Source organism: Canis lupus, chromosome 24, assembly GCF_003254725.2.
Source record: "Canis lupus dingo isolate Sandy chromosome 24, ASM325472v2, whole genome shotgun sequence".
NCBI lineage: Eukaryota > Metazoa > Chordata > Mammalia > Carnivora > Canidae > Canis > Canis lupus.
The window spans coordinates 6,518,888-6,541,709 of NC_064266.1; the positions used below are offsets into that span (position 1 = coordinate 6,518,888).

At 39.0% G+C, this 22,822-nt stretch overlaps 1 protein-coding gene and 1 long non-coding RNA gene across 20 annotated transcripts in view; one reads left to right on the forward strand and one right to left on the reverse strand.

Annotated features, from left to right (window-relative positions):
* KIF16B (kinesin family member 16B) overlaps positions 1–22,822 on the forward strand; it is a 316,370-nt gene that overhangs the window by 127,213 nt on the left and 166,335 nt on the right. The window contains exons 1-2 of one of the 17 annotated variants that reach the window (XM_025469260.3): positions 3,396–3,995; positions 10,555–10,621. The exons of the other annotated variants lie outside the window; for them this stretch is intronic. Of the exons in view, the coding sequence (XP_025325045.1) occupies positions 10,616–10,621 (6 nt within the window). The 5' untranslated portion in view covers positions 3,396–3,995; positions 10,555–10,615. Of the gene's footprint in view, positions 1–3,395; positions 3,996–10,554; positions 10,622–22,822 lie in introns of those variants that run through there. 17 annotated transcript variants of the gene reach the window in all.
* Positions 4,517–21,900, reverse strand: LOC125753520 (uncharacterized). Of its 3 annotated transcripts, none has more exons than XR_007405529.1 (4): positions 21,736–21,900; positions 21,507–21,575; positions 21,218–21,412; positions 4,517–5,389 (listed from the first exon to the last, which is right to left on the reverse strand). It is a non-coding gene; the product is annotated as an uncharacterized LOC125753520 (long non-coding RNA). The 3 variants fall into 3 exon arrangements; XR_007405527.1 differs by having other exon boundaries at positions 21,727–21,900; XR_007405528.1 differs by having other exon boundaries at positions 4,518–5,389; positions 21,507–21,624.

Below are 22,822 nucleotides of genomic sequence, written 5' to 3' on the forward strand. Positions count from 1 at the left end.
GATGCATTTCTGGAAAGCCACAAACTACCAAAAGTGGAACAGGAAGAAATAGAAAACCTGAACAGGCCAATAACCAGGGAGGAAATTGAAGCAGTCATCCAAAACCTCCCAAGACACAAGAGTCCAGGGCTAGATGGCTTCCCAGGGAATTCTATCAAACGTTTAAAGAAGAAACCATACCTATTCTCCTAAAGCTCTTTGGAAAGATAGAAAGAGATGGAGTACTTCCAAATTCGTTCTATGAGGCCAGCATCACCTTAATTCCAAAACCAGACAAAGACCCCACCAAAAAGAATTATAGACCAATATCCCTGATGAACACAGATGCAAAAATTCTCAACAAGATACTAGCCAACAGGATCCAACAGCACATTAAGAAAATTATTCACCATGACCAAGTAGGATTTATCCCCGGGACACAAGGCTGGTTCAACACTCGTAAAACAATCAATGTGATTCATCATATCAGCAAGAGAAAAACCAAGAACCATATGATCCTCTCATTAGATGCAGAGAAAGCATTTGACAAAATACAGCATCCATTCCTGATCAAAATCTTCAGAGTGTAGGGATAGAGGGAACATTCCTCAACATCTTAAAAGCCATCTACGAAAAGCCCACAGCAAATATCATTCTCAATGGGGAAGCACTGGGAGCCTTTCCCCTAAGATCAGGAACAAGACAGGGATGTCCACTCTCACCACTGCTATTCAACATCGTACTGGAAGTCCTAGCCTCAGCAATCAGACAACAAAAATACATTAAAGGAATTCAAATTGGCAAAGAAGAAGTCAAACTCTCCCTCTTCGCCTATGACATGATACTCTACATAGAAAACCCAAAATCCTCCACCCCAAGATTGCTAGAACTCATACAGCAATTTGGTAGCGTGGCAGGATACAAAATCAGTGCCCAGAAGTCAGTGGCATTTCTATACACTAACAGTGAGACTGAAGAAAGAGAAATTAAGGAGTCAATCCCATTTACAATTGCACCCCAAAGCATAAGATACCTAGGAATAAACCTAACCAAAGAGGTAAAGGATCTATACCCTCAAAACTACAGAACACTTCTGAAAGAAATTGAGGAAGACACAAAGAGATGGAAAAATATACCATGCTCATGAATTGGCAGAATTAATATTGTGAAAATGTCAATGTTACCCAGGGCAGTTTACACGTTTAATGCAATCCCTATCAAAATACCATGGACTTTCTTCAGAGAGTTAGAACAAATTATTTTAAGATTTGTGTGGAATCAGAAAAGACCCAGAATAGCCAGGGGAATTTTAAAAAAGAAAACCATAGCTGGGGGCATCACAATGCCAGATTTCAGGTTGTACTACAAAGCTGTGGTCATCAAGACAGTGTGGTACTGGCACAAAAACAGACATATAGATCAATGGAACAGAATAGAGAATCCAGAAGTGGACCCCCAACTTTATGGCCAACTAATATTCGACAAAGGAGGAAAGACTGTCACTGGAAGAAAGTCTCTTCAATAAATGGTGCTGGGAAAATTGGACAGCCACATGCAGACGAATGAGTCTAGACCACTCCCTTGCACCATACACAAAGATAAACTCAAAATGGATGAAAGATCTAAATGTGAGACAAGATTCCATCAAAATCCTAGAGGAGAACACAGGCAACACCCTTTTTGAACTCGGCCACAGTAACTTCTTGCAAGATACATCCACTGAAGGCAAAAGAAACAAAAGCAAAAATGAACTATTGGGACTTCATCAAGATAAGAAGCTTTTGCACAGCAAAGGATACAGTCAACAAAACTCAAAGACAACCTACAGAATGGGAGAAGATCTTTGCAAATGACGTATCAGATAAAGAACTAGTTTCCACGATCTGTAAAGAACTTATTAAACTCAACACCAAAGAAACAATCCAATCATGAAATGGGTAAAAGACATGAACATAAATCTCACAGAGGAAGACCTAGACATGGCCAACACGCACATGAGAAAATGCTCCGCATCATTTGCCATCAGGGAAATACAAATAAAAACCAAAATGAGATACCACCTCACACCAGTGAGAATGGGGAAAATTAATAAGGCAGGAAACAACAAATGTTGGGGAGGATGCGGAGAAAAGGGAACCGTCTTACACTTTTGGTGGGAATGTGAACTGGTGCAGCCACTCTGGAAAACTGTGTGGAGGTTTCTCAAAGAGTTAAAAATAGACCTGCCCTATGACCCAGCTATTGCACTGCTGTGGATTTACGCCAAAGTGCAGATGCAATGGAACGCTGGGAGACCTACATCCCAAAGTTTATAGCAGCAATGTCCACAATAGCCAAACTATGGAAGGAGCCTTGGTGTCCATCGAAAGATGAATGGAGAAAGAAGATGTGGTTTATGTATACAATGGAATATTACTCAGTCATTAGAAATGACAAATACCCACCATTTGCTTCAACATGGATAGAATTGGAGGGTATTTTGCTGAGTGAAATAAGTCAGTCGGAGTAGGACAAACATTATATCGTCTCATTTATTTGGGGAATATAAATAATAGTGAAAGGGAATAGAGGGGAATGGAGAGGAAATGGGTAGGAAATATCAGAAAGGGAGACAGAACATAAAGACTCCTTACTGTGGAAAACAAACTAGGGGTGGTGGAAGGGGAGGAGGGTGGGGGGTGGGGGAGAATGGGTGACGGGCACTGAGGGGGGCAGTTGACGGGATGAACGCTGGGTGTTATTCTGTATGTTGGCAAATTGAGCACCAATAAAAAGTAAATTTATTGTCTGAAAAGAAAAGTTATTAGTTTATAAAAAAAATTGTTTGTTAGTGATTGTTGCCTGTTATTTGTTGTCCGTGAGGATGGTTGATGTTTCTTAAATTGTTACTGTTGTTGCTTATGGGTTACTTGTCCTTGTTATTTGTTTGGGAGGATTTTCTTTGGTTCCCCACACTACTTACCTTGTTTGTTTTCAGGATTCTTGGCCCGGTTGCAAGCTCAAAGACTAGTCTAAGTGGACTGTGCTTTGCCAAATTCTTGGTATCTACTGGTGGTTTGTCTAGCTCAGCTTGCTATTGTGATGAGGGATGGTCCATTACCATTATATTTTATGGGATTATTTAAAGGAAGAATTATTCATAATAAATGGAAACATTTGTGTTTTTTATCTTTGCGTAAATGCAGTGTGAGAATGATCTTCCTCATAGGACACTGTATGGGCAGTTCTTCTTCTGCTCCTTCCTGTTACCATATACCAGGACACAATGTGCAGTGGCTTGTTCCCAGCATCCTGGCTGTGTATAGCAGTTGATATAGAATGAACAGTAACAATGGCTGTGGTTGCTCTGGGATGATGCAACAGTCTAGGCCACTTCAGATAGGCTGTTTCTCCCACCAAGATTTGTCACTGGAGCTAGGGAAACGCATGGGAAGGAACCTTCCAGGCCGACCTTGCTTTTTTTCCTCAGACACTTACCTGTCCCTGGTTTTATTGTAAGAAGTGTCTCTCAGGATCTGGCTCATTATCACCAGTATTACTAAATGCAAAAGTGTTTGTTAGTTTACATTGATTTCCTTGTTTTTATCAGCGTTTCAGTGTGGACATAGCTGAGAGTGGACTGGCTGCCACTAGTTTTGGCAATTGCTGTCATAAGCCAGTTCTCATTAAAGCTTTTAACTTGCTTTTAACTTAGGGTGGACATTTTCAATGGACTTTTCCAGTGTAAGTTTCTAGCACCATTTTCTCTCCTTAATGAATTGCTGGTCACCCTCTAGGATCCCTTCACCCCTCTTCTCATGATTAGTGAAGTTGAGGGCAGGTCTCTGATCTCAATTCCAGAAGGTGATCAAAAACATTTGAATATTTCTCACATCAGAATGAGTCTCTGTGATTTATTACTTAGCCGCAACTCCCTTCAACTCTTTAAGAGTAGTTTTTAGGTCATAGTAAATATTTTAGAATGGGAAGGAAGAATGAAAAGATGTTCTAAGTGGCCCACATCTAATGTAAATCAGGTAAGTCCCTAAAGAAAGGTATTAAATTCCTTTCTCTTTTCAAGTATAGTCCATGATTAGAAGAATTTAAAGTGCTCACTCAGTTTTCAGGGGAGCGTTCATTTTATGTTTGAGTGTCTGCTAATGCTGGGAGTCTGAAAACCAAGTTAAAAAAGACAAGGTCCTTGTTCTTAAGAGGTGATGGGGAATCTAATTGGTAAATATGAGTGGATTCAGTCCAGGGTGTTGATTTTTTTTTTTTTTTTGAGTCATGGTATTTTCTCAAATTCATCTGTAAGTTTTATGTAGGACCACTTACTGCTCAGTCTATGAATTTTTCAGAAATCCACTCTTACCTACCTGGGATGTTTTAAGCCAAAATTGATATAATAGGAGGATTTAAATAGTATGGTCTTTAGTAATTAGACCTGTTTGGCAGTTAGTATCCATGGACTTTTTAGATAATCAAAGTCTGGTAGCTTTATTATACACACAGACACACACAAAATTTTTAAAAGAATTTATTCATGAGAGACAGAGAGAGAGAGAGAGAGAGAGAATGGCAGAGACACAGGCAGAGGGAGAAGCAGGCCCCATGCAGGGAGCCTGATGTGGGACTCAATCCCTGGGACTCCAGGACCATGCCCTGGGCCAAAGGCAGGCGCTAAACTGCTGAGCCACCCAGGGATCCTCTAAATTTTTTTTAAATTAAGGGTATAATCTATTTTAAGGAATTGTTTTAATTTTGTGGATTTCTGTTACTTAACATTTCTATATTTTAATTGGCCTAATAAAGCCTAAATTGATGACATTATCATGGCATATGAGGACGCAGACGTAAAATGTTCCCGTAGGGAAGTGTTAATGGAATCAAGATGGTGCAGGAGAGCTTGCCACCCGGTTCACTTGCAGCCCCAAGGTATGCAGTGACATTTTAAGAATGTCTACTGAAGCCAGACAGTTGGTTCATTAGATTAATTAAAGTGCAAACTAACCCCAATCTGGTGTTTTGATAACGGCCACAGGGCTCTTGAAGTTGGAATCGGCCAGCATTTGACAGTGTTCTCATTAAAGCCACAGTGGAATTGCCTCTATGGTTTCTCCTAAACTTTTGAATTTACCTTATAACAAAGAAGTGGACTTTGAGCATCCCTGATTGTTTTTTCAGTGTTAACTGCTGTACAAGAGTAAATCTACTTTTTTATCAAAGGTGACAGCCTCCTTTTCTCTGTGTCATCTCTCCTGCTCGTTGTGACATCAAGGCAGCAACAACAGGGTTCCTCCATTCTCCCTAGGCTGTTCTGGCACAATCTGGTGGGAAGACAAGGTTGTCTACACCATCAGTGGTCATATGCAGATTTTTTTTTGTTGTTGTTTTTTAAATTTTAATTTTAATCCATTCTGCACTGAAACATCTGTAAAATAAATTAAAATTGAATTATTAGAATAATAAAATGGAGAACAGGATACACAAAAATACAAGTCCCAATATATTTAAGTTTTTAAATTCCAGTTAGTTCACATACAGTGTAATATTAGTTTCAGGTGTACAGGTATAACGATTCAGCACTTCCATACATCCGCCAGTGCTTATCTCAGCAAGTGCACTCTTTAGTCTCCATTGCCTACTCAGCCTGTCTCCCACCCACCTCCCTTCTTGTTATCAGTTTGCTCTACAGTTGAGTCTAGTTTTTGGTTTGCCTGTCTTTCTCTCTCTTTCTCTTTTCTTTTGCTTGTTTGTTTCTTAAATTCCACATATGAGTGAAATCGTATGGTATTTGTCTTTCTCTGACTTATTTTGTTTAGCATGACATTCTCTAGCTCCATCGATGTCATTGTGCAAATGGCAAAATTTCATTCTTTTTTATGGCTGAGTAATATTCCATGTGTGTGTATGTGTATGTATGTATGTGTGTGTGTATGTGTGTGTATATTATATATATAATAATATATATCACATCTACCTTATCTATTCATCAGTCAGTGAACAGTGGGCTGTTTCCATAATTTAGCTACTGTACATAGGTGCATGTATCCCTTTGAATTAGTATTTTTGTGTCCTTTGGGTAAATACCTAGTAGTGCAATTGCTGGGTCAGAGGCTGATTCTGTTTTTACCTTTTGAGGACCCTCTTTACTGTTCTTCAGAGTGGCTACACCAGTTTGCATTCCCACTGACAGTACAAGAGTGTTCCTGTTTTTCTACATTCTCAACACCTGTTGTTTCTTGTGTTGTTGATTTTAGCCATTCTGACAGGTGTGACTGGGGTATCTCATTATAGCTTTGATGTGCATCTCCTTGATAATAAGTGATGTTGAGCATCTTGTCATGTGCCTATTGGCCATCTGTATATCTTCTTTGGAAAAATATCTATTCATGTCTTCTGCTTATTCTTTAATTGGATTAGTCATTTTGGGGGGGATTCAGTTTTATACATTTTTTATGTATTTTGGATACCAGTTCTTTATCAGCTATGTCATTTGCAAATATCTTCTCCCATTGCATAGGTTGTCTTCTAGTTTTATTGTTTCCTTTGCTGTGCAGAAGCTTTGTATTTTGATGTAGTCCCAATAGTTTTTGTTTGTTTGTTTTAACTTTTGTTTCCCTTGCCTCAAGAGACATCTCTAGGAAGAATTTGCTACAGCTGATGTCAAAGAAGTTACTGCCTGCATTCTCTTCTAGGATTTTTATGGTTTCAAGTCTCGCATTTAGGTCTTTAATCCATTTTGAATTTACTTTTGTATATGGTGTAGAAAGTGATCCAATATAATTCTTTTTTGTATTTGCAGATAACATGATACTATATGTAGAAAACCTGAAAGACTCCACCAAAAATTGCTAGAACTGATAAAAATCTAGTAAAGCCACAGGATATAAAACCAACATGCAGAAATCTTTTGGATTTCTGTATACTGTGCAGCAGAAAGAGAAAGTTAGGAATCAATCCTGTTTACGATTATAGCAAAAAACAGTAAGATCTCTAGGAATAAGCCTAACCAAAGAGGTGAAAGACCTCTTTCTGAAAATTATTATAAAACACTGATGAAAGAAATTAAAGACAACATAAAGAAATGGAAAAACATTCCATGCTCATGGATTAGAAGAACAAATATTGTTAAATTGTCTATCCTGCCCAAACCAATCTGCCTATTTAATGCAATCCCTATCAAAATACCAATAGTATCTTCCACAGAGCTAGAACAAACAGTCCTAAAATTGGTATGGGACCACAAAAGACTCCGATTAGCCAAAGCAATCTTGAAAAAGCAAAGCAAAGCTGGAGGCATCACAGTTCTGGGCATCGTGCTTTATTACAGAGCTGTAGTCATCAAAACAGTGTGGTACTGGCACAAAAATAGACACACAGATCAATGGAACAGAATAGAAAACCCAGAAGTGAACACACAATTATATGGCCAATTAATCCTCAACAAAGGAGGAAAGAATATCCAATGGGAAAAAGACTGTCTCTTCAACAAATGGTGCTGGGAAAACTAGACAGCAACATGCAAGTCCCAATATTTTGTTATTAGATTCAGTGCTCATAAAATTACTCTGTCCAATTGCTTTTCACATTTCTGAATACTTGGATTTAGTTTCTGTACTTACTGTGGAATGGTAGCAAGGAGTTTGCAGACCCATCTGTACTCTGACTCACTCCGCTCTGGACTTGCATGTTACCATGTAAACACCCTGTGATTCTGTGAGAAAGGACCTGATACACGTTCCCCCTTGAAAGCGCTGACATGGGAAGAATGTGACAGGACACTGAAGTCCACATTTTCAGGAAAGGGCTGTCAAAACTGCTTCCTGGTTGTGACATTTGAGCACACTTGAAATTCTAAGCCATTTTTGACTTCAGTTTGTTATTCATGTTGCCCACTTAAAAGTATATATATATATATATTTTTTTTTTAAGATTTTACTTATTTATTCATGAGAGACAGAGGTGGGGGGAGGCAGAGACACGGGCAGAGGGAGAAGCAGGCTCCTTGTAGGGAGCCCGATGCAGAACTCGATCCTGGGACCCCAGGATCACGCCCCGGGCTGAGGGCAGGTGCTAAACCGCTGAGCCACCCAGGGATCCCAAAAAATATATTTAAATTAGTTCCTGTAAAGTCCCTGGTTGAAATGACTTCAGGTTAAGGGTAGGGGGAAAATACACACACACAAATGAATACATATGTATATGTGTGTATTATGTGTGTGTGTGTATATATATACACACACACACTGCATGGTACACCATATAACATATATATATGTACACACATACACATGTAGAATAAGAATAAATTAATAAATATATGTATTATTCATTTTTATCCCCCCAATTTCTCATAAATATACATGTAATAATACCACATATGATTGGTCCCTGGGAACAGGAGATTTTTGGCCACAGTTTAGTTTAGAACTTAGCTCATTTAGAGCCCAAGGCCCCAGGAAGGTTTTTGTATTGTTTATGATGTGTGATGAGAAGCAATTATGGATATCTATGCATTCCTTTAGCCAGCACTAAGAGGTTCATTGTACATGCAGTGTTACTCATCTCAGCACTGCTGGCAATAGCCAGTGATTGAAAGATTCTGAGAGCCACTTAAATGCCCATGACTAGAGGACAGGTTAAATAAATTAGAGTGTATTCACACAATGGAATTGTTCATAACTGTATAAAACCTGGAGAAGCTCTTTATATACTGATATGGAATGAGCTCCAGAAATATTAAGTGGAGAGAGAGAGAAGAGGGAGGGAGAAGGGGTGGGGAGAGAGAGAGAGAAACAGGGCTCAGAATGCTATCGACTCTGCACTGTTGGTAGTGTACACAAAAGGAAAGAGAGGTAAAACGATAATGTGTTCACTTGTGCCTGTGTCTCTGCAAGCTTCACAGGAGCATCTGGGGTAAGGGCCCTAGTTGTCTGGGGCATGAGTAGGATAGAGTGTTTTCATGGCATACTCCTTTGTACAGTTTGAATTTTATTCCATGTTGATGTATCACTGATTCAAAAAAAGAAAAGTAGTTGAAATGACATAATCTGTTGATAATTTTAAGAACAGCTCTGAGGACATCAATATTAAGACTGTGGTGGGCTTGTGTCTCAGGCTGGATAAGGCTGTGTCCAAGATGATTGCTCCATTTCAGAGGAGAACTATTTTTCTAAAAGACATTTAGCCCTGTTAGGAAATAATTGTGTGTTGTAATGATGAAGATATAAATATGTAACATTTATTGAATTCTTGCTTGGTCCTTGGCACTGTTATAATGGGCACCAGATGCTTTGTGCATACCATCTTATTTAAACTCACATGCATTTTGATATCAGTACTCTTGTTTCTACATTCAGAAACAGCAAGGTTAAGAACTCAGCTAAGGCCCAGGTTACGTATGAGAGAGAGCTCAAGAGGTGGAGTGGCAGAGTCCTGCCTCTCCTGACCAGGCCGATGTAGAGTGTCAGTAGAGACTGTAAAAAGCCCTGATATCCAGCAGTTCTCAAGTTCAGTAACTAAATTCTGGCAGAGTACCCAAGTACTGTGCAAAACAGAACCTGGCACAGAGTGTTTTGAGTCTTGTCTGTAGTAAACGTTCCATATTAAGAAGAAGATTCAGTCTTCTATGTTCTTGTTCTTGCTCAAAATAAGTAAACAACAACAAAAATATGAGAATTAGGACAAAATAGTTGGTTTCCAAAAGGAGAATGTTTAGACTGAATGGATAACCTTTAATCCTACTGATACTACTTGTCACATCTTATAAGAACCCATAGTATTCATCAGACAGCGATGAAGTGCCTATCATGTGTGTCAGAAACCACAGGTAAGGAAAGGGTATGCATAATCCCAAATTCAGTTAAGTATCATGGAAATGACTATAACTGGGTAAATATTTGTTTTTTTCGCGGGCACATTAGAAGTATGTTAATTATAAAGCAAAGCCTTGCCAGGTTCCAGTAGGAGGAATCCACAAAGTTAGAGAAACCATCCTTTCTCTGATTGATGAACACTATGGATCGTTGCTAAAGCTTCTGTTCTGCATAATCTTCTATTCATACATAATTTTCTGCATAAAATGGATGACAAGAATATAACACCTTTTCTTTTCCTATCCTCTCTGCCAGACTAACCTCCCTCATTAGTTCAGTGTTGAAGTAAGAGATGGGAGTGGGAGAATCAAACCCTTTTATCCACTGATAATACTGCCCCCTTAACATGTTTCCAAGATTTGCTAAGTTAAGGAAGGAGGAAGGGAGAGGAAGGAGGATTGGGAATATTTTTAGGATTGGCAAAGTAAGAGTTTTAATTTGTTCCCGCAACTGAATATTCCTTCAGATATTTTGCTTAACTGCAATGGGATAGATATATACACATTTTTTTGTTGTTATTGATAGAAGATAAACTTTATAGCTAAAATTTAGTTAATTTTCCTAATGGGAAAAAGAAAAACTTAGCTAATATTCTGTGAAACAAGATTTTACATGTCTCAGAAGAAAAAAATCAGTTTGTAAAGTTGTAAATACCTTCATGCAGTAAACCTCCCTTTATTCTTTTTTTTTTTTTTTTTTTTTTTTTTGTGGGAGGCAGAGTGAGTGACTCCAGATTCTTGCTCCCTGCTGTGCACACATTATATGACTCCTCCCCTCACATGCAGGTAAGACCTATGAATATGACAGGATGTCACTCCCATGATTATATTACATTATATAAGATATTCTCTTAGCAGACTAGACAGAGATTCTCCTGCTAGCTTTGAAGAAATTAGCTGTCATATTGTAAGGGCCCTTGACTAGGACCTGAGGAGCTAACCTGTAGGTGCCAGTAGCCAGGTAAAAACAATGGGGACTTCAGTCCTACAGCCATAAGGAACTAAATCCTACCAACTGACATGGGCCTGAAAGAGAGCCCTGAGTCTCAGATGAGACCACAGTCCTGGCTGACACCCTGACTGTAACCCTGAGTAGAGAACAGTTAACCCGTGTCCCAACTCTTGGCCTATGGAAACTGAAAGGAAATAAATCTTTATTATTTGAAACCACTAAGTTTGTTTTAATTTTTTATGTAGCAACAGAAAACGCATAGTCTTAAAATTTACGTGTACTTTAGTTCTTCAACTTTTACAAAATTGCCCAGGGTTGTAGTTTAATATCAGTGAAAGAACTGCCTTCCTGACTTTTCAGAGCCTGCCTTATCCAACACTTACATGGATGAGGCCTCTGCTCTAAGTTTCTGCTTTCTGGATTACAAAGTTTACCCCTTAGAGCAAAGAAATTCAAGATACCCATTTGGGTTGGAACTTTTTTAAGAAAATAGTAACACACTTTCCCCATCATCTTAAACACAGCATAGCAGTAGAACAGCACCTTAATATTTGTCATGGCAGGATTTGTTCTTGGTGTTGATCTGAACCATGAAAGAATTGCTGAGAAGAGAGATGATACCTTGGCAGAGGCTCCAGGCTCTGACATGGCAACTTTGAGGGCTGCTGTCTCTGGCTTGGTGAGGTAGGATCAATAAAACCATAGCCAGTTGAAAGGTGACGTGTATGACTTCGTTGTGGTGTATGACATCCTCAGTGTTCCTCGAACACCCAGGCATCATTGTTAGGAAACTTAGGTACATTTTATGGCCTTGTCCAGGGATGTTTTGAGCACACACTAGGACTGTGTGCTCCTTGTTGCTACATTATCAAGGTAGCCATTATCCTGATTTCTGTCTTCATTGACTGTTGTGTCTGTTTGAACTTTAGACACATGGAATGTCACATCTTTCATCTGGTATTTCTGGCTTCTATCCTCCACAGCAGGTCTGTGATACTCATCTGTGGTTTCTGTGGCTGCTGTTTGTGTGTCCTCATTACTATATATTATTCCATGTGTATGTCAATAAAACTTTGCTTATAGACATTGAAATTTTAATTTCATAGAGTTTTCATATGTCATGAAATACAATTCTTTTGTCTTTTTTCAGCCATCTAAAAATGTAAAAATCATCCTTGGCACACACCTGTGTACAAATCCAGGCAGTAGGCCTGATTTGGCCTTTAGCTGGAGTTGGCTGACCCCTGCCACAGAGCATATACCTTGGGTGGAATGCTGGGTCACATGGTAGACATATTACTCAACTACAGAGGATCCTGCCTGTTTCCCATGGTGATTGTATCCATGTACTTACAACATGCAAATAGTTTTTTTTATGAATGAAGCATGTGGATTTTAGAGTTTGGATTTTGTGATGGCTCAGGAAATAGTTTCCTTACTTTTGAGCCCTCATTGGTTGTGATTTTGAGAAGTTAGATATTGAGATAAGCAGTTGGCACTGCACTTAGTAACAGAAATAATTGGAGTATGTAATTAGAAAGTGTTACATGTGTACCTTTTATTTCATTTACTGTTTTACTATTAATAGACCAGATCAGGAAACACAATTTAATTTTTATTTTGAATTTTGTGTTTCCTTGAACAGTCCTGTAACCTTAGCCATATATGCTTTACTTGTAAAAAGCTTTCAAATGTGATTTCTCTTCAAAAGGATTGCATTTCATATTTTAATAAACTATTGGGGCCATGTGCAGTCAGCATTCAGAATTATATTTGGGCTTTTGAAAGCCCTCTGCTTGCATAATTTGAGTGAATGTGCCCTTTTGATTTACTGGGTAGTTTATCTTGCTAAAGGTATATTAATAATGTTTCAAGGTGTAATGTATCTCTTACAGGAATACTTGTCTAAAATATTGTTGGCCATAAGAGTATTTATACAACTAAGACATACATTTATATTCCTTCTAAATTGACTGGGGGAGGAGGAGCTTGTCAAAGGGACATGACTTGAGTGGCAGGCCTTTTGAAAAGGATTAATTCCTTGGGCTCCTAGAGGATAGTTCATTCTGTCAGCTGTGGCACCCCAGCATCACATCCCTTTGTGCTGCCCTTTCTGTGCGTTTCCCTCAGTTTACTGCACAGCCAGGGTGGAAACTCACCGCTGACTAATGTGCACTCTTGCCGGGCCTTAAAACTCATGGTGTAAGCAGTTGTCTGAGTGTTGTGACTCATTAGACTGATTTGCTTTGAGTGCTTAGAGGTGGTTATAGGTTAATACAAGAAAGGGGGTTATACTCTCTCTTCTCTGCAAAGAACAAGTTTTATTACTAATGAGAAGACAGAATGAGCCCATTTGTTTGGGGGTTTGGTCTTAACTGACTCACCAGCATGTCTGGAGTATGCACCTTCCAGAAGGAATCAATGACAGCCAGAAGTGTGCCCCCTGCCTTTAACTTTCCCTCCGTCTCGTCTCGTCTCGTCTCGTCTCGTCTCGTCGTCTCGTCTCGTCTCGTCTCCTTTCTTTCTTCTAAGTCCCCATCCAGTAGTGATAGGATCGAGTAGCTAAGAATCAACTGAAATCTACACTGAGTCCAAGAATTAAGACCCTCCCTCCTCCTCCTCCTCCTCTTTTTCTTTTTTCCCTTTATGCTCTCCCATTTTTTATGTGAAAGAGTGGTAAAAAAGCAGCTTGCAAAAAAGGTGAACTGGAGGATCTTTGCTTTAATATTTTACTTCCTGCTTAATTAAGATCTGGGGATCCAGATACATCCTATGAGTTCTCACATAGAGTTTTAAATTTTATTTTCATAAGTGTGTTCCTGATGCCTATGGAGAGTGGTAGATTTTACTCAAGGCTTTAATAGATTTTTCAGGTGTGATTTTTTGCTGATAAAGGTTGGCTGAAAGTTCCTTTGGCTTCCAGACACCTGCAGATTTTCCTTATCTCTACACTTTCTGTTTTACTGAGATATAATTGACATACAACATTGTATTCATTTTGGTATATGGCATGATGACCTGATACATATTTATATTGCAAAATGATTACCACAGTAAATTTAGTGAACATTCATCACCTCACATAGTTAGAATTTATTTTCCTTATGATGAGAACTTTTAAGGTTTACTTTCTCAACAACCTCAGTTATACGATACAGTATGTTAAGTTTAGTCACCTGGCTATACATTACATCCTCATGACTTATTTATCTTAGAACTAGAAGTTTATATCTTTTGACAACCTTTACTCATTCCACCTCGCTGCCTGCTTCCCCTTTCCTCCTTCATCCTCCAGGCAACCACCACTCCGTCTCTTGTATCTGTGAGTTTGGTTATTTTAGGTTCCACATACAGGTGAGATCATACAGTATTTGTCTTCATCTGTTTGACTTATTTCACTTAGCATAATGCCCTCAAGGTCCATCCGTGCTGTTGCAGATGGCAGGATTTCTTTCTTTTGAATGGGCAACATTCAGTTGTGTGTGTGTGTGTGTGTGTGTGTGTGTGTGTGTGTATAAATATTATACATAATATATATATGTTACATCTACTGATGGACACTTAGGTTGTTTTCCCTGTTTTGGCTCTTAGGCTGTAGTGATCATAGGGGTGCATATATCCTTTCAAGATCCCATTTCCATTTCCTTCAGATAGATGCAAAGAAGTGGAATTGCTGGATCATATAGTAGTTGTATTTTTAATTTTTTGAGGAACCTCTGTATTGTTTCCCATAGTGCCTTCATCAATTTACACTTGCATGAACAGTACACGAGGTTTCCCTTTTCACCACATTCTCACCAACACTCGTTATTTCTTGTCTTTTTGCTGATAGCTATTCTGACAAGTATGAGGTGATCTCCGTTTGTGGTTTTGTTTGGCATTTCCCTGATGACGAGTGATGTTAAATATCTTGTGTCTGTTGGCCATGTATAGGTCTTCTTTGGAGAAATGTTTACTTTGTTCCTCTATCCATTTGTTTATTCAGATTTTTGGTGTAACTGTTATTGTTGATTGGTATCAAATTCTTACATATTTTGGATATTAACCCCTTATAAGGTTTGCATTATTTTCTCCCATTCTGTAGGTTGCCTTTTCATTTTGTTGATGGTTCCTTTTGCTGTGCAGAAGCCTTTTAGTTTGATGTAGTCTTACTTGTTTGTTTTGCTTTTTTTGCTTTTCTTTGGTGTCAAATCCCACTCCCTTTCCAAAATCATTGCCAGGATTTGAGGAACTTACCCCCTATGTTTTCTTCTAGGAATTTTATGGTTTCAGATCTTACATTCAGTCCTTTAATCCATTTTAGGGTTGATTTTTGTGTATGGTGTAAGATAGTGGTCCAGTTTCATACTTTTACATGTGGTTGTCCCAATTTTCCCAGCACCATTTATTAAAGAAACTATATTTTTTTCCTGTTGTATATTCTTGTATGAGTGGATTTATTTCTGGCTTATTTTGTTTCATTTATTTAGGTATCTTTTTTAAAAAAATATTTTATTTATCCATTTATTTTTAGAGAGTGTGTGCATATGTGAACAGGTGAGATAGTGGGGTAAGGGGACAGAGGGGGAAAGAATCTCAAGCTGACTGTATTGAGTATAGAGCCCAATAGAGGGCTTGATCCCACAACTCTGAGATCATGCATGACCTGAGCTGAAACCAAGAGTTGGATGATCACTGACTGAGCCACCCAAGTACCCCATATGTGTCTGTTTTTTATGCCAATAACTATACTGTTTTGATTACTGTAACTTTGTAATATAGTTTGATATCAAATATGATGCCTCTAGCTTTGTTATTTCTCAAGATTGCTTAGGACTTTTTAGATCTTTTGTGGTTCTATACAAATTTTAGGACTGTTCTACTTCTATGAAAAATAGCATTGGATTTTGATAGGAAGTGCCCTGAATATCACTTTGGGTTGATGGACATTTTAACAATATTATTCCAGTCCATGAGCATGAAATATTTTTCCATTTATTTCTGATATCTTCAGTTTCTTTCATCAGTGTCTTACAGTTTTCAGTGTACAGGTCTTTCATTTTGTTGGTTAAATTTATTCCTAGATATTTTATTATTTTTAATATCATTGTTTTTTTATTTTTTAATTTATTTTTTATTGGTGTTCAATTTACTAACATACAGAATAACCCCCAGTGCCCGTCACCCATTCACTCCCACCCCCCGCCCTTCTCCCCTTCTACCACCCCTAGTTCGTTTCCCAGAGTTAGCAGTCTTTACGTTCTGTCTCCCTTTCTGATATTTCCCACACATTTCTTCTCCCTTCCCTTATATTCCCTTTCACTATTATTTATATTCCCAAATGAATGAGAACATATAATGTTTGTCCTTCTCCGACTGACTTACTTCACTCAGCATAATACCCTCCAGTTCCATCCACGTTGAAGCAAATGGTGGGTATTTGTCATTTCTAATAGCTGAGTAATATTCCATTGTATACATAAACCACATCTTCTTTATCCATTCATCTTTCGTTGGACACTGAGGCTCCTTCCACAGTTTGGCTATCGTGGCTGCTATAAACATCGGGGTGCAGGTGTCCCGGCGTTTCATTGCATTTGTATCTTTGGGGTAAATCCCCAACAGTGCAATTGCTGGGTTGTAGGGCAGGTCTATTTTTAACTGTTTGAGGAACCTCCACACAGTTTTCCAGAGTGGCTGCACCAGTTCACATTCCCACCAACAGTGTAAGAGGGTTCCCTTTTCTCCTCATCCTCTCCAACATTTGTTGTTTCCTGCCTTGTTAATTTGCCCCATTCTCGCTGGTGTGAGGTGGTATCTCATTTTGGTTTTGATTTGTATTTCCCTGATGGCAAATGATGCAGAGCATTTTCTCATATGCATGTTGGCCATGTCTATGTCTTCTTCTGTGAGATTTCTGTTCATGTCTTTTGCCCATTTCATGATTGGATTGTTTGCTTCTTTGGTGTTGAGTTTAATAAGTTCTTTTATTTTTAATATCATTGTTAAGTAGAATTGTTTTCTTAATTTCTCTTTCTGGTAGTTTTAGTTTATATGCATGCAACTCATTTTTGTGTATTGATTTTGTAACCTGCAGTTTTACTGAATTTATTTATTAGTTCTAAGTTTTTTGGTGATGTCTTTAGGGTTGTCTCTATATATTACCATGTCCTCTGCAAATAGAAACAGTTTTACTTCTTCCTCTCTGATTTGGACAACTTTTATTTCTTTTCGTGTCTAATTTCTCTGGTTATAACTTCCACTACTATGTTGAATAAAAGTGGCAAGAGTGGTGTCCTTGTCTTGTTCCTGATCCTAGAAAAGAAACTTAGTTTTTTCACCGTTGAGTATGGTGTTAGCTATAGACAGATTTTCCTTACTGAAGGCTTTTGGAGAAATGGTTTCTGGGCTTTCATTTTGGGATGAAATTTTGTCATTTCGAGTTCCATCTTCAGAACATTATATAAGATACAGTAAAAATGCAATATGATGATAGCCTTGGAGATATACTTAGGGTTAAGTAAAATGTGTTTTAAATAAAATAAATTGAAATACATTAGGTTTTAAAAATTTTACATGTAAATATGTCCCTTTATTTAAAAATTTTTTATAACAAGTGTGTTTTTTACAGAAAATTTGTAATGTAGGGGTGCCTGGATGGCTTAGTTTAAGTGTCCAATTCTTAATTTTGGCTTAGATTATGGTCTCAGGGTCCTGGGATTGAGCCCTGCATTGGGCTCTGTGCTAGGTGTGGAAGCTGCTTAACATTTTCTCTCTCTTCCTCTCTCCCCCTCTAAAAAATTAATAAAAAGAAAACTTGTAGTTTAAAAATGTATAAAGAAAAAAATACACAGAGATAATCTTTGTTTCTGTTTTAGCAGTATTGCATGAGATGTGGGTCAGGTCCAGTCTTGTCTTTTCTCTCTTTCTCATGTTCATTTACTGTATTTATTATATATCGTATTTAAGGGGCAGCCTCGATGGCCCAGCGGTTTGGTGCCGCCTTCAGCCCGGGGTATGATCCTGGAGACCCCTGGATCGAGTCCCACGTCGGGCTCCCTGCATGGAGCCTGGTTCTCCCTCTGCTTGTGTCTCTGCCTGTGTCTCTGCCTCTCTCTCTCTCTCTCTGTGTGTGTGTGTGTGTGTGTGTGTCTGTCTTGAATAAATAAAATCTTAAAAAAATATTTATATCCTTTTTAGGTATATGACATAACACACACACACACACACACACACACACACACACGCTGCTAGGGATGGAATTATTTCCTTCTAAAAGTCCATATATTGAAGCCCTAATCCCCAATGCAACTGTATTTGGAAATAGGGCCTTGAGAGGGTGATTAAGGCTATAAAGTTGGGGGCTTAATCCAGTTGGACTAGTGGCCTTACAATAAGAGGAAGAGAGAGAAATCTGTCCCTCCACCACTGCTTGCATGCTCAAAGGAAAGGCTATGTTAGTACACAGGGAGATGGTGGCCTTCTACAAGCCAAGAGTAAAGCCCTCAGAATAAAACTTGCTTTGCTGGGACCTTGATTGTGGACTTCTCAGTTTCTAAAACTGTGAGAAATAAATTTCTGTTGTTTAAGCCACTCAGTCTTCAGTATTTTGTTATGGCAGCAGCTCACACTGACTAACAGACGCATACAGACACACGCATGAGTCATACACACAGATGCACAATTTAAAACAAATTGAGGTCATTTTCTATGTAATTTAGTGAGCTTTTTCTGATTACTATTAGCATGGATCACACTGTGATAATTTTTTTCTAATATATGCCACATGCTTTTCCATATTAAATCAGCAAAGACTAGGTTTAACTTCTTGTGTTGTGATTTAAAGCGTCATTTTGTTTTAAACATGGCCATTATATAGTGATACCTCTGAGCTTGAGATGTGAGGCATCTTTTTCTTTTTTATTCATTTACTATAGACTTGGAAGACATAACTGAGATTATTTAAATGATCAGTACTCAGAAATGGCCAGTCACAAGTGCAGCTGTAAAACATGGGAAGGTATGAGATTTTCTGTGCAGGCTCTGGAGGACAGTGTGAAGAGCTATGACAGCATGCAGTTTGGAGAACTTCTGACTTTAGCTAAGGTTTCAGCAAAAGATGCAATCTCAAGATTCAGTTGTTCTTTTATTTATTTTTTTTTAATTTCTCTTGAAACCTGGGTGGCACTTGGTAGTTAGCAGCTGCTTCACAGAAGTATTCTGAAGTTCAGCCAGGAAGCTCTGGATTTGCCCTTCCTCTGTGACGTTAGTGGATTTTCCTTCCTGCTTCTGGATCATTCCCCTCTACTAGTCTGCAGGATGACTATGTGGTGGGTCAGGCAGGAATCACCATGTGAGTCTGGCTTTTGCCTTTGTGAAGTGGATCTGATAATACTGACTTCCGTGAAGAAATGATGTCAAATTAATCCTTACAGTAGTCCACCTTATCTGCACTTTCACTTTCACAGTTTCTGTTACCCACCATCAACTGTGATCCAGAAGCAGATGGTCCTTCTTCTGATGTATCATCAGAAGCTCAGTAGTAGCCTCACATTACGTCACAGTATACTTTCATCACTCACCTCACTTCATCTCATCATGTAGGCATTTTACCATCTCACATCATTGTAAGAAGTATAGTACAATAAGATCTTTTGAGAAAGCCCACATTCATATAACTTTGACTACAGTAGGTTGTTAAAATTGTTCTGTTTTATTATTGTTGTTAACTCTTAACCATGCCTATTTCATAAATTAAACTTTATCACAGTTACATGCGTATGGGGAAGAATATAATATACACAGGGTTCAGTACTGTCTGTGGTTTTAGGCATCCACTGGAGATCTTGGAATGTATCTCTGTGGATAAGGGGAGGGACTACTGTGCATTGCCCAGAGGAGGAAAGCAGCCTCTGTTACACAATGTTGATATCAGTTTTTCTGTGGCACTGCATGTTATTTACCTGCATTTACCTGTGCTGAGCTATTAAATGGAACTCAAGAGGAAGGACATGGAATGTATGGCTAAACCCTCAGGCCTGTTGGTGTCCAGTTTTGCCTAGTGGAGTTGAATTTTGCTACAACTCTGAAAGTCTATGCAAATTCCTCATGGGCAAGAATTTTGTTGGATTAAATTTTACTTGGAATAACTGTCCATGTACCAAGACTTTGAAATTTTTTGGTTAAACAGACATGCTAATTGTGAATTTCGGGGGTTTTGTTTGCATTTTTTTATAATAATTTTTTTACCCAGAACAGAAAGTGTCCCCAGAACAGAAATGTCAGTCGTATGGAGGAATATAGAAAATTACGGCACAGTCCTGGATATGAAATACCTGGGAACTAAAAAAAAAATACCCATTTTTGGGCCCTGCCCCTGAGATCTTCATTTAAAGGGACCAATACAGGGCTCAGGCATGGTACTTTTTAAAAACTCCTTGGGTGATCTGCTGGCCTAGCAGGAAAAACGATATACAGATGTTAATGTCACTAGTCTGTATTTGACAGAGATCTGAGTGGGTAGGCTGGTTAACTGTGGTCAGTGCAGGGGAAAGGTCCACTGTGGACTTAAATGTTTCCCAGGGTGAGGGGAGAGATGGGTAAGATTCAAGTAGATGAAGGGACTGCAAGACTCTCCCAAGTAGACCTTATCAGGCAAAGACTGGGAGATGGATATGAGTGTGATATTTTCTGTGGGTAAGAAACAAGAGTAAGCCACCTTTACAAGTCCTGAGTGTCTGGCAAATGTCAGAGTGAAGCATTCTAGGTTATAGCATGCCACTTAAAGTGACCCTTTCTTTTACTTAGCTTTCTAACCTGTGTTCAAGTTTGTATTATAGGAACTGCCCTTGTAAAACCTTCTGGTGAACCCCCCTGAGTATTTTGGGCTTCCATTTAGTTCAAATATACTAAGGTTGTGATCACAAGATCCTGCTCTGCTTAAAAAGTCTAGTTAAATATTAATGTGGGGAAATTTGCTCTTGCATATTTTCACATGTAATTTCCTTAATTGGTATTATGCATTTTGCATAATTTAAATACCAACATCTGGGTGGTTTGCTCAGCCAGCAGAGGACTGTTTCATCAGAAAGATCTACACAGCATCGTCTCTGTACTGCTGCTTGCCAAGAGTTGGCTATTTGGTGTTTAAATAAAAAATGTTTTCTGCAGTGGGAAGTGTAGTGGAAATTGAACTGCCCCAAGAGTTTCTGTTCATTAAAAGCACAATATTAATTCTATTTACCATTAGGAGCTAACTGCCAATAATGCCAGGAAGTTTAGGTTTGTTAGCACCATTGGGTAGGTGGTGGCCAGATTCTTCTCTTCCTATTTCTGCCCTGGTGAGTCTGGGACTGTTCACCATCCGTTCTAAATGTGTTTCTTTTGACCACAGGTACGTTAATATGGATTGTTTCGAAATCCTGTAAAAAGCAAGGCTTTTGCATTCTTACCGTAAGTTTTATGATGTAGTAGATGCCAGTCTTCTATCAACATCATGATGCTAGGTAGATATGTGTTGCATACCTCTTAAATCATTTATGATGATAGCCTTTTAGAATCAGACCTTCACATTTAAGTAAAATTCCCTTATAAGCTTGACTTGTTTTGGCTATGTTATTCTTTTGATGTTCAGGAGCTTCATCTGCCTAGCAAGAAGCATAAAAAAAGGACTGATCAGAGACAGTCTCAGCCCCAGGACCAAAGATCATGATACTGTTAAGTAGTTAGGCTCTCACTGACCTCATCCTGATCTCTCTCTCTCTGGGCCTGACTTGTTCTCTCTTGTTGTCCTAGACCCATTGTAGCTTTCTGGAGGGGCAGATACACAATAAATGTAATTTTGGGAGCCTTGAGTGCTCTGAAAATAGTAAGCCAGGTAGAGTGATAAAATATGTGCCTAGGAGTTGGGAAATGGGGTTGAGGAGGGCATAAGCTTTATCTAAGTGGGGACCCTCTCTACCTTACTCACTGGCGTCTTTGATTTTGAGAGAGCACGCAGGATGTTTGATAAGATCTGAGTGACAAGAATGGAGCAAGCCACAAAGATGTTGGGAGAGAACTTCCCAGGCAGAAGGGACAGCATGTGCAAAGGCCCTGCAGTGGGAATGAGGAGGCCATTGTGGCAGGAGCATTATGAGTCAGGTGGAGAGTAGAGGACGATGTGGTTGGACAGGTGCATAGGGGCCAGATGAAGTGAAATGTGGGGTCATTTTATTCTAAATGCATGGGAAACCATCAGGGTTTTATGCATCACTTCTTGAAGTTTAAAAAGGGGGCTCTGGCTGTCACATGCAGAATAGATTGTAGGGTGGCCAGAGAGGAAACAGAAGAACCAGTTGGGGGAAGTCAGAGACTCCAGGTAGGACATGGTGGTAGTCAGACCAGGTCATTAGCAAATGGAGACAGAAAACTGTGGATGATTCAGACTTTGTTTAGCAGGTAGAGCTGATGGACCTACTGAGGGTTTAGCTAGGGTATTTGAAGCAAAGAGAAGGATCAAGGGTGGCTTCTAGATTGATCCACTTGATTCTTTTTTTTTTTTCCCCCAAGCTATGGATTGCTAATTCTGCCTTCCCACCTGAACCTCCTCCTTCCTGGGGCTTCATTCTGATTAAGGCTGATTGCCAGTCCTCCCTTGATTCTAGTCTGTGGTCTCTGCCACATGTTTTCAGTTCGGGTGGATTTCCAGTCTTTCATCAGCTTCTATAGACTGTCCTTTCCTGCACAGGTGTGTGTGTGTGTGTGTGTGTTACAAGAAGGATTACATGTTACTAATAGCTTTGTAGGGTCATAGAACATGCTATTGTCCAGAAATATTATTTTTATTCACCTCTTTCTCATATGCTCTCTGGGTACATAGCGAAAATAGAAAGTTACTTCCTGGAAGAATGTGAAAGAGATTCTTCTCCCTTTTCACCAGAGCTTACTCAGCCTGCAGGAACAAAAAGTGAAGGAAGACAGGTGGTAGTTGAGGCAGTTGACAAGTAAGCTTCAGTGATTTCCTGGTAATCTTGGCAACTGTTTCCTTTCTCTGTTAGATGGACAGATTTCTTTCT